Genomic DNA, 15862 nt, shown 5'->3' on the forward strand with positions numbered 1-15862 from the left:
GCTCTGAGCAGGAGAGCAGGGTTTGCTGAGAGGCGCGACACCAGCATGGCTGCTGTGAAGGCGTCTGGCACCCTTCCGCTGCTTGCCCCGGCATCCTCCGAACATGCTGGAGGCATTTCTTCGGGTTAACAGCACGAGTCACGCTAGTCGGTGGTGGTCACTCAGGACTCTCGCCAGCGGCCGGAGGGGCTGCAGGGCCCCTCGGAGCCTGGAGTCCCTCCGAGGCGACTCGGAGGCTGCTAGGCCATCAGCCGTAACCTGAGCAGAAAACCTGAGGTAAACCGGACCCCCGGGGTGAGGCCGTGCCCGGCCCGAAACGCCCGCGGCCCGCCGGTGCCCGAGGCCGCATCTCCCGCCGCCTCGCCTCGCTCAGCGCTCAGCGCGGACCCCGCAGCCCCCGCGGGACCGTGCCGGGCCGCGCGGTGCCGGGCGATCACGAGGGCTGCAGCCGGGCCGGCCGGGGTGCAGCCAATGGGCTGGCGGCGCCGAGCGCCCCGTCCGCGCCTGGGAGAGCGGTGACGGCCGGCGCTGGCGGGCTGGTGCGCAGGCGGGGAAGCTGCCTGCCGCGGTCGGAAGGGAGGGGAGGGGAGGGGAGGGAAGGGAAGGGACGGGAAGGGGGTGGCCGCGCCGGGCACAGCATGGCTGCCAAGGTAAGTCACCGCCGGCGGCGGGCGGGGAGGCGGCGCGGGCGGCGGCGGCGCGGGCGGCGGGCTCTCGGCGCGCGCCAGCGCGGCCGTTGGCGGCGGGGAAGGGGCCGCGGCGGGAGGCGGGCGGCTGCCGGGTTTGACCTCGGGCCTGTCCTTGGCGAAACTCGGCGCTTGGCGCCTCCTCCTCCTCCTCCTCCTCCTGCTCATCGCGGCTCCGCGGCCCCTCGCCGCCGGCCCCGGGGGGGAGGGGAGTGGGCTGCGGGGCTGCCGAGCGCCCGCGGCGGGGGCGGCCCCCCCGGCCAGCGGGGTTCGCCGCCGGCGGGGACAGAGGCGGCGCGGCGGGGATCCCCACCTGCCAGCCCCGGGGAGCGGGCCTGCTCTCTGCTTGTAATGCACCATCTGCGTGACACTGCGCGGCCGCCTCCCGGTGCCGGGGAGGTGGGAGGTGGCCGGTCCCGCCGTGCCGGCGCCGCCGCGGCTCGTTGCGGCCCTCACCGGTGCGGCCGGCCCGCCGCCGCGGCCCGCGCATCGCCCCGCCGGGCATCCGCGCCCCGGCCCGGCCGCGGCTCCGCCGAGCGCTGTTAGGCCCAGCTGTGCCTCGGTAAGCATCCCGGCATGCACACACGATATATAGATGCATAAAAACATACATACGCACAGGTTATATGTACACTTATTTTTGGACGAGAGAATGCGGTGGGTCCTTGGGACAGCAGCTGGCAGGTCAGGACCTTGTCGGGCTCGCCGTGCCCAGAGCGGGCACTGATGTTGGCCCTGCCCCACTTGCAGGCCTCAGCGTGGTAGTCCCTTTTTGCTTTTTCTCCCATTTTCTCCAGATATCTGTTTTTACCTTCTGTTTTCACTTTTGATTATAATTTCTAACTGGTTTCACATCTCTGCTCTCCTGTCAGATTGATACCTGTTAGTTAGGCTTTTCTGCTGTTTCAGAAGGATAAATAAATTTAAATACTTTTATCAATTGTTTAATAACACACTTCCACCCCAGAAAAAAACAATTAGCCATTAGCTGGATCAAGGCCGTATAAAAATAGGTCCACTTCTAATGGCAGATAAATTTATGTGTAGTGTTGGTATTTCAAAACTAACTACTAGGCTTTCATTAAGTTTCTTTTTTGAATACTGAGACTTTTAAAAAAAATTGGGCCACATACTGCTTTTTTTGAACTCAGTGATGAAACTTGTGTCGAGAAAACATCAGGAAACAAAACTTCCCCAAACAACGCAAAGCAGCACATGTGCTGAGTGTGGCCGAAGTTGTACGCTCCTTTATTTCAATGGGTCCATGACAAAGCTGCTCCTGTCAACACCTTCCTCACTAAGAACTTAGGTTATCTGGAATGCATACTGTTCTAATGGATTGGGCAAGGTATGATTCCTCTGCTGGGGTATATGAAACAGTCATCTCCAACTAATATGTTTTTTATTTATAAATCTTAGCTGTCCTGTCTAGCTTTTCTTTTTTGATTGCCCACTGGTCCGTACACACAGCACATCAGTTAAATCTTACCAAATTCTTGGTGTTAAAAGACTCAAAAGTCTTCTACTCACTGAATTTATGAACCATCTACTTACCTTTCCTCTCCAAGCAGCAGTTCTTAATCCGCATTGCATTTGAATCTGTACTACTCACGTACAGTTAAAATATATTGCCTATGTAGTTAGTGTTATACATGTGTGCTCCATGCTACATGTTTGCATGGGGTCCTTTTTCTTTTGGCTTGGTTTATTACACAGTTCAGATCACTAAAATCTTTACAAGCATATGTTGAAAAGACTCAACGCTTAAGGAGAAACTGAATTGAATGTAGTATGTTTCCAATTACGTCAAGCTTGGCAGAGAGATACCTGATAAAAAGAATAATGGCTTGTCACTAGTGTCATAAGCATTCTTGGTGCATTGCAAGACAGAGATACAGCACTTTGTACTGCAGGGTTTACAGCCCTCACATAGCTTCTACAGGCTTGAATGTGTTTTGAGACTTATGTTTTTATTAAAAAAAAAAGTAGAGCTGGGAGCAGCTAGAATGGATTAATTATTAAGTTACCTTGTGAGACTTGAAGGGTTTTTATCTTCTTGAGGTGAAATAGTTGCTGTTAAACACAGATTAATTTCTATTTTTATTGAAGTCAGTGGCAAAATGTAAGCGTTTTGTACTCTTAACGGTAACGTCTGAGCTCAGGTTCTGCAAGCACACATATGAATAACTTTGCCACGTAAAGAGCTTCTGGGCCTGAAGTTATTCACATGTGCTTGCAGGCACGGGCCTTGGTTTGTGTTCTAACTTCCTCACTGATGCATCTCAGTAATGTTTGCCTTTTTCACCTCAGCCAAACAATGGACTGGTGAGTTGAATGATTTTTCTAAAATCCCTTCAGTACCTTTTCCTTGCCAGTATCCTGCATGACCGCTTCTTTTAATTTTTTAATTACACCCTTTTAGGCATATGAGTCTGTGGGATTGAATGTAATTGTTCTTCGCTTGCAAGATTTCAAGTGTTGACATTTTAAGCAGACTCTAGGAATTCAGTCTGTCAAAAGGAAAACCCAAACGGGATACTGTTAAGGCTGCATAGTTAAACACTCAAGGATCAAGAAATGGGCAAAGCTTTTATGCATGGAATCTTTAATGTCCATTACAGTGCCATTTAATTTTCTTCATTGTACGTTACTCAGTGTCTTACAATTTATACAATGTTTTAAACAATGTATATTGCACATCAGTGTCTTTTCTGAATCTTTGAAAAAGTTTTCTGAAAGTGTTTTGTGAAAACTGCACTGTAAATTATATTTGCACAAATTGCCAGTAAAAACTGCAGGTGAGATGTTCCGGTAGTTTTTTACCCCATTGGTAACTAAATTTCCATCATAGGTACTGGCTTCTTTTTCTGAATTGCACAGAAAACAGGCTATGTGGAACATCTTTACGGTAACGCACGTACAGAGCAATAATGATGTTTTATATAGTGTGTCATGCTTTATTTCTTCATTTTGAGTGTTTAACAATGCAGTCACAATTTTTTTCTGCCCTTTAGCCAGATACTTCTAAAGATAAGTTACATAGTCTAGCTAATGCCCCTTGCCATTCACCTGGTGTGTATTTTACAGCAAAATTAACTGTGCCTGTTGAGTGAATGTAAGCTACCCTTGGTCCAGATACTGCTACACAGTTCTGGGCATAGCTGTTGTATCATGCATGTGCAAAGTGTGACTTGCTATCTTTTTAAAGTCCTACTGCTTGGTAAAATATAAACTTATTTTCAGTGGGAAGTTCTAAGGTACTTCTCAATGAGACTTCTTTCCATAGCTGATTTTGCCTTTGCCACTGTGCTACTTTGTCCGTTCAACGTAAGGTCAGAGACCGATATTCATAATGGGAGCTAGTATATGTAATATTTTTAAACTTCATATTTCATAACCACTAAGCTACACTCAAAACAGTTAAAAATTGCATTAAAGAAAATTCCAAACTTGAATAATTTCAGTAGATAAATTAAAGCTTAGAAACTGTGTAAAAGCTGTGGGCTTAGCATGGAAGCACTTGTACCCCATTAAACTTCATCTCTGCTATGGATAGCATGTGAATAAATTTTGATACTTGTATTGAACTGCACAGTACTGATATAGGAGATGATTTTTAAATACTGTGGTATGTCTCTCTTCTTCTAATGTAATTGTTTCTCAGTGCATGTGTGAACTTTTATCCATTGGGCACATATGAGTTGCCTCCATTACCTAGAATGTATAAGTTATTTAAAAATTACTGTCTTATGAATAAAATGAACACAAGTATCACATGCTATAAAAGCTAGTTGTAAAATGACTGTTCAAGTGAAGGCATGAACCTTACGTCAGTACCTGGTGGGACTACTTGCATGCTTAAATTTAAGTGCATGCTTAAGTCTTTTGAAGAACAAGTTCCTGACTGTCAGAGATATATCAATAAGGTAACACAAAGAGATTTGTTGCTGACTTTACTTACATTACAATATTTGGGATGTTTCTAATGCAAGGTAAAGAAAATTTGTTATGCAGTTTTGGTATATTTAACAATTTTTTATTCTCTTTCTGCTTGTGTTTTTCTGGAACTGTTTACTATGGAAGCTGTATCAGTGGAGTTACATGTTCTTCCCAGTTACTGCCATATTTACCTTTAAAATCCTAAACCTTGTCATATCAAAAATAGTTAGTCCCCATCACAGGCTCCTTGTATGTCTTGGTGTTAATATAGTCAGACATTTCCCACTGAATGCCCCAGTCCTGCAAGATGTATCACCTTGACTGAATTAATTGGAGTTCTATGAAGGATTGATGCTGCTGGCCCTGGCTCTATGGGTCTTTTTGTGTGCAGAAATGATCCAATGCCTGCACTGGGCTATGTGAATTAATGAGGTCTGGATAAACAATGGCTGAAATACAAACACCATAGCAATGCAATTCTAAATTAACATGATTCGAAACAATGCCAAAACTATTAGATGCTGGTGCAACCATGCCATGTCCGTTATTTTGCTGTCATGCATACCCAGTGTGTTCCTTTCTGCATCATCCAGCTCCTTCTCCTGTGCTCCTCTCCTGTGTGCTAGCAGTAGGGTGGGATGTGCCTGGGAACAGCTGAATTCACTCCTCTTGCCATTATTGATGCCATTCTTCCCTTCCTCCAGCAAAATGGTAGAGAAGAATTGCATTGCATTGCATGTGGATTCTGTGGGCCCTCAGAAAGGAACAGGTGAGGGATCCTAGCATCATGATGGGCTGCTGTGTCCATGAAAGGAGTGGAGTCCCTTATGGACAGGCTCCAGCCACTCACCGAGATCAAAATTGTGGGGGGAAAGTGGTTGGTGAGTAAGGAGAGAGGAATCTCTGTTTCCCTGAAGCATCACTGAGTTTGTGTACTGTAGACTTAATAGTGTCATGACACCTAATGGCACCATGGTATTTTTTTTTGGAGGTGATAGCACCATGTAAGATCCACGTGGAAAGTGCTATTGCTAGTCTGTACAGGTCCAGTGGTGCTTGCTGATGTGTAGTTACATTTTGGAACTGCGTGTAAGTGTGTAAATTCTTAAATACCTTAGGTATCAGGAGACTCTTCTTTCCACTTTCCCCTCAGAAAAAACGTGTATTTATGCTGCTTATGACTTATTACTGCACCTTGACTTCTTAAGAGACCAGAATTTGCCTGATAAAGGGACACTGAATTTGTATGAGTGCTGATAACTTCAAACCTTTTCTAAGTACAAAGTAGCATGCATGATGACTGCTATTGAAACAGGAGAAAGCAAATCATTTACTCCCTTTCCCTGTCCTCCTCACCATTGTTTATGTGTTTAGTTTCATTTGGTTTCTTTTACTGCACAAGTATTTGCTCATGACGTTTACCCTTAGGGGACTGTTTGACTCCTAATCCCACAAGGTGCACAGTGAGTTACGGGGCCCACTGGCCAGAATAATCCCAGGGAAGCCACTCGCGGAGCGACTGTCTTGTGGGAAAAGTCCATACATCTCTCTTCTGCAGTAAACACCGAGTTACCCTGAAAAGGAACTTTATTACACTGTTTTTTTTGTCTTAGTTGAGTTTACCTGTTTCTTTGTACTACTATTTCCCCCCCCCTTTCTTTATCAGAGCAAGGTGAGGGTGAGAGGAGGTGGTGAAAGAGGTTGATTTATGTCTTTAATATGTTAGAGAGGTACTGGTGGGATCACATGTTGCAACTGCCAGTGGTTTTAACAAGTTTTTGAAACTTGCTTTTTTCCATTGTGGTGTCCCTGTAAGAGGAATTGCAGGGTGACCTCGCTTTGTGTATAGCTCTGGGAGAGTGTGGCTGGACCCAACAGTTACATCCTCATGTGCATCTCATCTGTTGTGATGTCCGCTGAAAAGTATTTTAAGTTATCTGGATCTTATCACATCGGGAAATGAATTCCTCTTTCTATGCAGCTTTGTGTCCCAGGAGGTTAGAGAAGCTCTTCCAATTGTGCTTCAGACACATTGAAGGCACTCCTCCTGGTCCTGTAATGTAGACAAGCTTATAGCCCTGAATGATAACAATGTGTCTTCTGACCAGCTTGTTTAGGCCAATATCTATTTTATTTATCTATGTTGTCCAAGGAGTATGACAAGGAGGTATGTGATACCGTATTTCCTGGAAGATGGTATGAATATGCTGCTTGATTTTAGCTTCACTTTTGCTTTTGATCTGTGGAGTTGCTGCTGCTTTGGCTATAGAATGGCTTGACCGTGCTGAATAAAGCCTGTATGTTTGGATGGTGCCAAACCTAAACTTGCATAAGGCCTCTGGACACTACTGTGACTCTGCTAATCGTGCTGTTTTGCTTCAGCTACGACACAATCTTCAGAAACAGAGCAGCTGATGTTTTATGGTGCTAGGTAACTATGGCTAGTACAACATAACGTTGCATATTTTCTGGTGCATTCTCTTTCTGAAAGTATCTGTATCTCAGTCATTTGCAGGGAAATAAAGAGGTCCTTATAAAAATACTTTGCTTTGGAATAAAGCAATTTCAACTGAAGCTTTGTTAAAACACTTAAAGGAACACTGCAAATGCATTTTTCATAACATTTTAAAATAATTTTGTGCTATTTACAATACCTTAGAAATGTGCAATTGCAATTATATTCTTTACCAAAAATGTTACTTGGCCTGCACAAAACCCAGTGTGTTAAAGGATGAAATTGCTCATAAGGAGTGGGTTGTCAGCATTTTTATTTTTCTCTAAAGACAGGAAAAAAGAAACATTTGAGAGAGAGCAGAGAAATGCACGCATGTACACCAAACTGTACATTTAGAGGAGAAACAGAAGAAACAGAGCTTGTTGCAAGCCTGATCAAATTCCTCTTGTTGGATATTTGTGAGGTGCTTAACCTCAGCTGCTGGATTCATACGCTTCTGATGTCTTCCATGCCTAGGCAGCCTGCAAGAACTGTTTCTGTGCTTATCAGTAAGCTCACTCTTGGGGTCTCCTTGAAGATCTGCCTTACTCACTGTCTTACTCTTGGCCATGTGAAAAATAGAGCCTGGAATTTAGGCTAAGAAAACTTTTTGGTGTTCTCTAGATCAACATCTCCATGCCTAAATTTTATGCACTTGACTTTGGAAGTAGAATTAGGAAACCTATCTGAGGTGTCCAGGAACAGGTATCGCAACAGCCAGCATTCTGACTAGGGAGCATCTAAGTCAGCTAGTGGGAAATAAAAAGATAGGGAACTCCCAGGAGGATCTTCAAACAGCAAGGCTTGCATCTCTATTTCAGGCAGGGACACTGGGGGGACAGGGGAGTGGGCCAGAACCCGATGCAGTTGCTAGCAATTAGGGCTCTCAGCTGGGAGGGGGGAGATCCGGCTTCTCTGTTGCTAGCATAGTTTGTGCATTTTGCATGAATGATACCTCCACCTGCCACGGTTTCGGAGGGTTGCTGTGCTTGATGCTTAATACAGTTCTGCCAATGCACATTAGACGTGTTGCATGCACGGTTGCTGGGCTGGAGTGGGGGAGCCTGGTCAGTGTGTCTGAAATGCCTGTACGTGTTCAGCCAGGGTGCGGCGGTTCTGGATGTGCACCCTGGTGGAACTTCTGGAATCCTAAAAAACTTAAATCGCATGTGCTGTTTTGCTCGTAGATGGATTGGTTTTTGCATCATGCTGTGACTGAGGTAGTGGAGCGTGCTAATGGATCTGACCCTCAGAGGCCGAGCAAAGTGAAGTTTGCAAACACACAAACACACGTTTTATTTGTAGGGAGAGCACTGAGATTGGCAGACTTATGCCCAGCCAAACCTTTTAAAAATAATTTTTAAATCTTCTTACTATCATCACTACTTCCATAGTTTTAGGAGGTTATTGATTCTTTTTTGGAGTCCTAGACTAGTCTGGATCAGGCCTCTGGACTGGTTCTTTGCCTTTTTTGCCTTCCTAATACTGGACTGATTGTTGCTCTGCTCTGATGCCAGGGATGAATTCACATAACTGTTCTGTTGGTCAGGTTGGTGTGGAGAGGTACCTGTTTGTTTCCTGAACCACCAGGTCACTGTGTTTTTAATTCAGTGGTAACCCTGAAGCTGTGATTCAACTTGAATCACTAAACATTCAGTAGTGATACTAGGGTAACGTAATGGTGCCAGGGTGAATTAGAGTGGATAACTGACTTGGCAAAATTAGCCTGGCTTTTTTTTTTTTTTTAAATATAAATTGGTTTGTTTGCTTTAAGTGAGAGCAGTTCCCTAGTTCACAGCAAAGCAGCATAAAGAGTTATGTGGATGGCATGCTCTAATGTAACATTGAGCATAGAAATACCTTAAGCTGGAAACCTGTGAAGGGTTGTCTCGTATTACAACCGTAGGACTATTTAGTGCCTTGCATTTATAGATATTTTTGCATTTTCCACTGCTCAGCAGAGAAATGAGAAGGAATTGGTTTTTACCAAAATTAGGTCTATGGTGTTTTCTGTGGATCAGGCGGTTCATTCGTTGACAACCCTTCATGCTTGGCTCATGATGGGATAACCATAGAGGTGCTAGGGCTTTTTCCCTAAACGTAAGAAGCATGGTGCAAGAGCGTAGCCATAGGGTTGTAAGTGTAAGTTTTGCATAGGCAAAATTGTGAGATTGTCATAGAACTAATTGGTCAACTAATGTACCCACTAGTTATTTAAATGCCAGTGGGCAACAGTCAGTTTAAATGTTCAGAAGAGAGAAAGTAAAAAATGGAACTGAAACACCAAGAAAATTTTGTCATCATTTTTCTCTTAAATATTTATACTAAACTCTTTGAGAATCTCTTATCCCATTTTCTCTATATATAGCCCAGTACCTGGACTGATACGAGCATTTTTGAAGGAAAACTTTGATGTGAATTTTCCATGGAAGCAGGAATAAAAAATCAGCCTGCCCTTGCAAATGGTTTAGTGTTGTGTTGTTTTTGTTTTTTAAAAGATGTCTCTGATCTGCTTATTTATGTATTCAAATGTGAACTGACTTTGCTGTAGGAGGAGTGACTGCCTCTTGTTTTAAGCAAGTTTATGGTTGTATTTGCCTTGATTAGCCTAGCTGGTCCCTACGTGTTTTTCTAACAGTGCTGATCAATTCTAGCTGAGCACCACACACAGAAGATCACTGCAGTCTTAGCCTGTAGGAGTCAGGCAGCTGGTGAAATCCTAACTCTCTGACGCTTTTCTCTTTAGAAATGTGGGAGAGTAAAGGGGAGTGACCTTAGTGGCAAAGATGATGGAACCTTGCATGCGATGCAGTAATCCTTATGGTTTTTTTCTTAGCTTGGTAGTTTTTGAATTATTGATGCACATATGAATTGTTAAGCACTATGGCATTTTATGAATTATCCATATTAAAATGTATAAAGGTCAAAATGAAAAACCTAGCTACAAAGAGGTTTCATGCATTTGTGTTTGAGGCTGCTGTTGCCTTCATGACTATGACCTCCACATCGCCTCAGTCTTGCTCCCTACCAGCCAGCCCATGTTAACATAAACAGTGTTGGTGCTTTGCTCATCTCTTCAGCAGGAAACCCAATCTCAAAGGCTTTGGACCAGAGCCGAAGGGAGGTTTATATCCCTCTGGGAACAGGCACCTGAGACCTTTTATGGGAGTTGTGATTGTGGGGTTTTTTTAACCCAGATACCATATTTGGAAAACTTACCCAATCTGAGTTTATTATAATAAATAGTACCACTGCAACTTGTGACTGCTTTAGTTCTTCTAAAATATGTTTCCATTCTTAAGTGATGCATTTTCTTTACTCTCCACATCTCCTGTCTGTGGGATAGAGAGTGTTTTTGTCCCCGCAGCAGCCTTTCTTATGCCTGACAGTTTGTGTTCCTTCTCAAGCACCATCGCTTGAGTTTACTGAATTTAGATGTAGGCTTTTTGGAGGATCTGGGACTTGCTATCAGTTAGAGCTTCATTTGGTTTTAGGTAGGGCATAGTTATACCGCAGTGTTTGCTGTGGAAGCTGGGAAGGTGAGACAATTTTGGTTCTCAGCCAAGCTTTCAGTCAACTAGTGTCCAGATAGCCTCTTGTTTTCAGTAGATGTTTCAGATTTTCATATAAGCCTGTCTTGTCTCCTTAGTCTTTCCAAATTTTTGGCATTCTTACTGTTAATATTTTAGGTGGCTGTGATTGCAATGAATAGGACAGATAACTGCTCTTGAAACTGTTAATTCTTTCTCCACAAACTGTCCTTATGACAGGTGAAGACTTCCCAGCCATATTAGTGCTGTTGGAATTATTACTACTTCTCTTTGATTAAAAATTGGTGCAAATAATGAAAAAAGATGTTAAAATGGTATCTTATCGCATATTGCTAGATTAATTAAATTTTATGTAATGTGGAGAGAAACGCACAAACATGCGTCTTTATTCAGACATGTAGGATCACCTTTTTTGTGAAGTGCAGTGCTTCACAGAAAGCAGATAAAGAATGTACTGCTCTAGCACCTCTCTGAGGTATTGGGGACAGGAATGTCTGACAGCAAAACAGACTGATCAGGGAGGCAACTGGTTAATGATATGTTGTAAATTGAAGAAACTGACCTTAGAAACTGACCTTTTTAAAGCACATTAAATGCTTTTTGACCAGTATATCTTGTTTTCTAAAAGCTGCCAGAATACAGAATTAAATTGACCTGCTAAGGTCTAAGTTTTGGTAAGCCAGCAATGATAATCCTAGAGTTGTGGTTACCTGTAGAACTATCGTTAGGTTATATTGAGATTAGCCACAAATTATATAGCTGGAACTTGATTATGTCTTCCGTTCAAAACAGAAGTACTAAGAAAATAGTTTTACTTGAAGAGTATTAGCATGTGGTCTTTAATCTTTTTCCGATCTTAAGGTCCCACTGTAAATCAATCCCATGTGAAGATAATACACCCTCAAACTCTTAAAGTCTAGTTTTTAAAAAAATTCTCATCAGTATAAAAATTTCAAGGCTTTTAAAGGCTATTTTTGCAATTATGGGGACCTATCAGAAGAGCAATACATGTGCTTTTTACAACTATGATTTTTATGTCCTTGATGATTAGGGCAATTGAAGCATTGCAAAGAGCAACCTTAATTCCAAAGCTAGAATACAGAAGGTGTTGTGTAGCTAGATGACCATAGCTATTAGCCAACCTTATAAATAGATAGAAGCTGGCGTTTTTTTCCCTCCTCCTTCAGATGCCTTCATGTAATTAGTGTTCTGGAGTATTAAAACCTTGGCTGTTGAGCTAAACAGCTGTTGAGCAAATTTAAAACATAACATTTCTGAGCAGTTGTGGATCTGCACAGGGAGGGAGGTGTAGGGGATCAAAGTCTGAATATTTCTGATATAGTTGAACAAATTTTTCTTAAACTGAAAACTTTAGGACAAGGACGGGAACAGTGATTTGATGTATTTGAATTCCATTTGTTATTTCCCCAATAGAGATTATTCTTTCTCCCTCTCCATTTGTGACGCTGTAATCTTGTTGGTACTTCCTTCGTAATTGAAATTGATTTACTGGAATTCAGATTGTTGTACAAAATACCATTGACCACAGATTTTTCCAGTTTCACACACAATTTTGTATTTATCTTTTCACATATTTCAGTTTCTGTAGGTGAATACTACTTGATCTTTATTCACTGAAGATTTAAAAATCTTCTTTCCTGGAGCCGAGCTTCATTTCTATCTGAGAGGATAAGTTTAGACTTATCAGGAAATGGAAGGTTCAAAGAAGGTTCCTTTGCAGGTTGGAGTCTTTTTTTAGTGCTGGCTTTGCAAGGAGATGAGGAGAGAACAACAACTAGCACTCTCTGTTCTTTGTTTTTCTTTCTGACGTTGTGTACTGGAAAAAATGTCTCTAGATTTCAGAATATGGAGTCATAGAAGGACACACATTTTTCTACGTTCTTCCTGATAGTGTTTGCATACTGCCTGAAAGTGCACTTAGTCAACAGGGGAAGATGCTTTCAAAAGGATGATCCTGAGCCAATTGCCAATCATCTAGCCAGTAGGAGGAAGAAATTCTAATTCTCTTCCTATTTAAGTTGCTGTTTCTTATCCCAACTTCCCTGAACTCTCTCAGCCAATAGAACCATCACTTACTTGGGGTTTTGGGTTTTTGCCTCAGTCAATGGATATTTAATTCTGGGAAGTTAGCAAATGTGCCCACTTCATCTAAGTAAAGCAGTAAATTAGAATAGTTTTTTAAGGACTAAATTAGAGCAAATTATTCAGTGTTAGAGTAGCTTGAGCGGCATCTGACTACATCTTTCATCAAAGACTGATAGGTGTTAATCAAAATGTAGGTAACATCTCCAAAACATAAAAGGCCGTCAGCAGGATCATGACAAAGATTTTACGTCTGTGCACGCAACTCTGGTTTGGAGGTCTGTGTTCAAACGTGTGCATGCATGGTTTCCTACACTGAGAAGTGAGGTCTCCTGCCTTAATGCTTCTTCCTACTTTTGTGTGTTTGTGGTGCTGCTTTACGTTTTTTATGCAGTTCTCTTATGCCAGGTGCCCACTACAGCTTCTTAGTCGAGTCTCTGGTCTGGTGTGTGGTGTTACGGAGCAGGAGAGAGGCTAGGATGTTGTACTGTATCAGTAGCAGGGTGGGAAGCTCCCTGCTTAAAGGACTTAATTGAAAGGTGTGTTCTGCAGTAGCAGTCGAGCATTATCATCTGTCCTTTGTTACGTGACTTCCCTGTCACATCCATCCATCGCATGACCTGATACATAGGTCTGATTTTAGGATAGAAGAAAAGAGGTCTGAAAATTAGTATTACTGAGCAAACAGCAGGCTGTTTGTTATTATTGTCATCTTTCTGTGCGTTGGAAGTATGACCTATTTCCACTCTTCCCTGGATGCTCGGCTACTAAAACCTCTCGGTCATGTATTTTATTATTGTAGGTCTTTATCATGTTTGACAACTACTGTTTGATGGAACATCAGTGATTTAACAGATCTTTGGCAGAAGAAACCTTTAAGTGAGGCACCGAGTATGAGAAGCTATTAGAAAAAATGCGATATGTGAAAATACTGTGTCTGGCTGATTCCTGCTCTCAGCCCATTGTGCAGTCTGAATCTGACTAGAGAAATCTTCACGTGTTTAGGGGAAGAAATTTTTGAATAATTTCACATTTCCATTAAAATAGTTTTTGTCACTGACATCAAGTCAGCCTTCCTCCTTCCTGTCACTTCACCTGTCTAACGCTGCTTGCCATTGTGTGTCAGTCTAACTGGAAACTACTTTGTAAAGATCATGAATTAGTCCCATGTTGATGCTGTTCAAAAGGAAGAAAAACATGGCAACAACAAACTTTCTACAATTGCTTTTACTCTGTTCACATGTCCAAATCAGTTACTTGGTCTGTATCTTTTATTTCAAGGCTGACTGGTGTGAAGCAGTGGGTTCAGTCTTTTCTGCATTGTGAATGTTGTACTACAAAAGTTTTGGGCTTCTCTTTTTTTCTCACAGTAAAGAAAAATGATAGTGACTATAAACCTCTTGCAGTTTGCTTTTGGTGTTCCATTACATGTAACCAGTAGATTGAGCATCTCAGTTATGAGAATAGCCCAAACCAGAATACTTAATTCTCAAGTGTGTGAACATTCAACCCAAATACTGTATAATTCAAATAGAACTTAATAGTTCCTTATTCTCTGTGCCATTGACAAGTTAAGGATAGTAAACCATCTTTTTCCCTTTGTCTTGTGGATAGGTAGGGAGTGAAGGAGGAAAAGAGGGCACTGAACTTGTGAAAATCATGGAAGGAGCTTAGCAAAGTGTGCAAAAAAAGACACTCAAATACACTGTTTTCCTTCAGTGTTTTTAGAAAGTTTTATACAGAATATGTGTCTACAATTCTTTTGTGGCTTTGAAAGCCTGGGGATACTTTGTGTTGTGTGTGACCCACAGTTTGATTAAACAAAGTGATATATAATGGAAACTAGTGTGAGGTCTCCTGGCTTTTCTGTTCACTGTTCAAAGACTTCCTGGGCTGGCATGGGTTGTGAAAGCTGTGAGGAGTAACCATTAATTGATCACTCAGCGTTTTCATGAGGCAAAGCATTACTTTTTTGCATTTCAAAGGGCTTGATCAACTGATCAGAAATAAATTTTTGGAATTTTACTATGTTTTTGATAGTTGATGACAAAAAGGGAGCTACGTTGTCATCTGATACCAGTAGCGTACTGTGGGATGGCAGATGTACTGCTCTGAATTTGTTTGGTGGTGTCAGGATGCTGACATCAACCCAAGTGTCCAAGGAATGAAATGGAAGAACTCCTGGTTAGTGAGACATTGAAAGAATAGTGCTAGAATTTCTCTAGTGTCTTAAACTCTGCTCCGTGTTTGGTTAATCTCAGAGTTTTAGGTTTTAGTTTAACCACAGGGCCCCCGAAGAAAATGGAAATCCTTTTCTTGGCACATAAAAATGATTTACTTCTGTTTTCCTCTCTGCTGAACATGCCTGCCTGAAAGTAATCTTAGGATTTTTTTTTTAAATTCCTATCTTTAAATCAGAATGCTCCATTTGACATCATCATCATTTCCACTGCAACCAAATGATCTCATAAAAATATTGAGGGCTATGCAGCAGAAGTAAATTTAATGTTTTAATGAAACAATTATTGCTTTATGCAAACATATGTAATAAAATAGGCTCACAGATAAGAAGCCAAAATCATTCAAGCTAAAATCAGAATAGTTTCTAATTAAAATGTATTAAAATGCTGGAAATGTTTCTGCAGTTTCTTAAGGAGATGAGAAGTTTTTAATTATTGTTGTCAGGTATCTTACAACTTTTGCAAATTACGGAGAATTATTGTGAACTCTAACAATTCTGACTGAGTTGCGGCAAGTCACTAGCAGATAAACCTTTAGTGTTACAGTCACTGCCTTACATAAATGATTTAGGTCTTCATTGGATTATTTGATATTCCTACGTGAAACTGCAAATTATTTCCAGGTACCCTCTTTGATAGCTTCAAGTTTCTGCTCAGGTCCTTACCAAGAATGAAGGTCACACACCCACAGTTGCCTGTGGCAACTGTGTAATCTGCTGATATTTAAGCACCAAGCATTTGTTTATTGTTAATACTGAAGATAAGAATTGTAAAAAAAATGTTAAACTGCCTTTTCTTTGTAATTGCCCTGTCTTCAGCGAGATGATATAATTTAAAACTGAAACCCAT

At 42.0% G+C, this 15862-nt stretch overlaps 1 protein-coding gene across 2 annotated transcripts in view; it reads left to right on the forward strand.

The window, feature by feature from the left end:
* Positions 1-604: 604 nt before the first annotated feature.
* SLC25A13 (solute carrier family 25 member 13) overlaps positions 605-15862 on the forward strand; it is a 102505-nt gene continuing 87247 nt past the window's right edge. The window contains exons 1-2 of one of the 2 annotated variants that reach the window (XM_072854240.1): positions 622-650; positions 2997-3011. In XM_072854240.1, coding sequence (XP_072710341.1) covers positions 639-650; positions 2997-3011 — 27 coding nt within the window. In that variant the 5' untranslated portion in view covers positions 622-638. Of the gene's footprint in view, positions 651-2996; positions 3012-15862 lie in introns of both variants that reach the window. The other variant, XM_072854241.1, reaches the window with a different exon arrangement.

The sequence above is a fragment of the Ciconia boyciana genome, chromosome 2 (genome assembly GCF_034638445.1).
Source record: "Ciconia boyciana chromosome 2, ASM3463844v1, whole genome shotgun sequence".
Lineage (NCBI taxonomy): Eukaryota > Metazoa > Chordata > Aves > Ciconiiformes > Ciconiidae > Ciconia > Ciconia boyciana.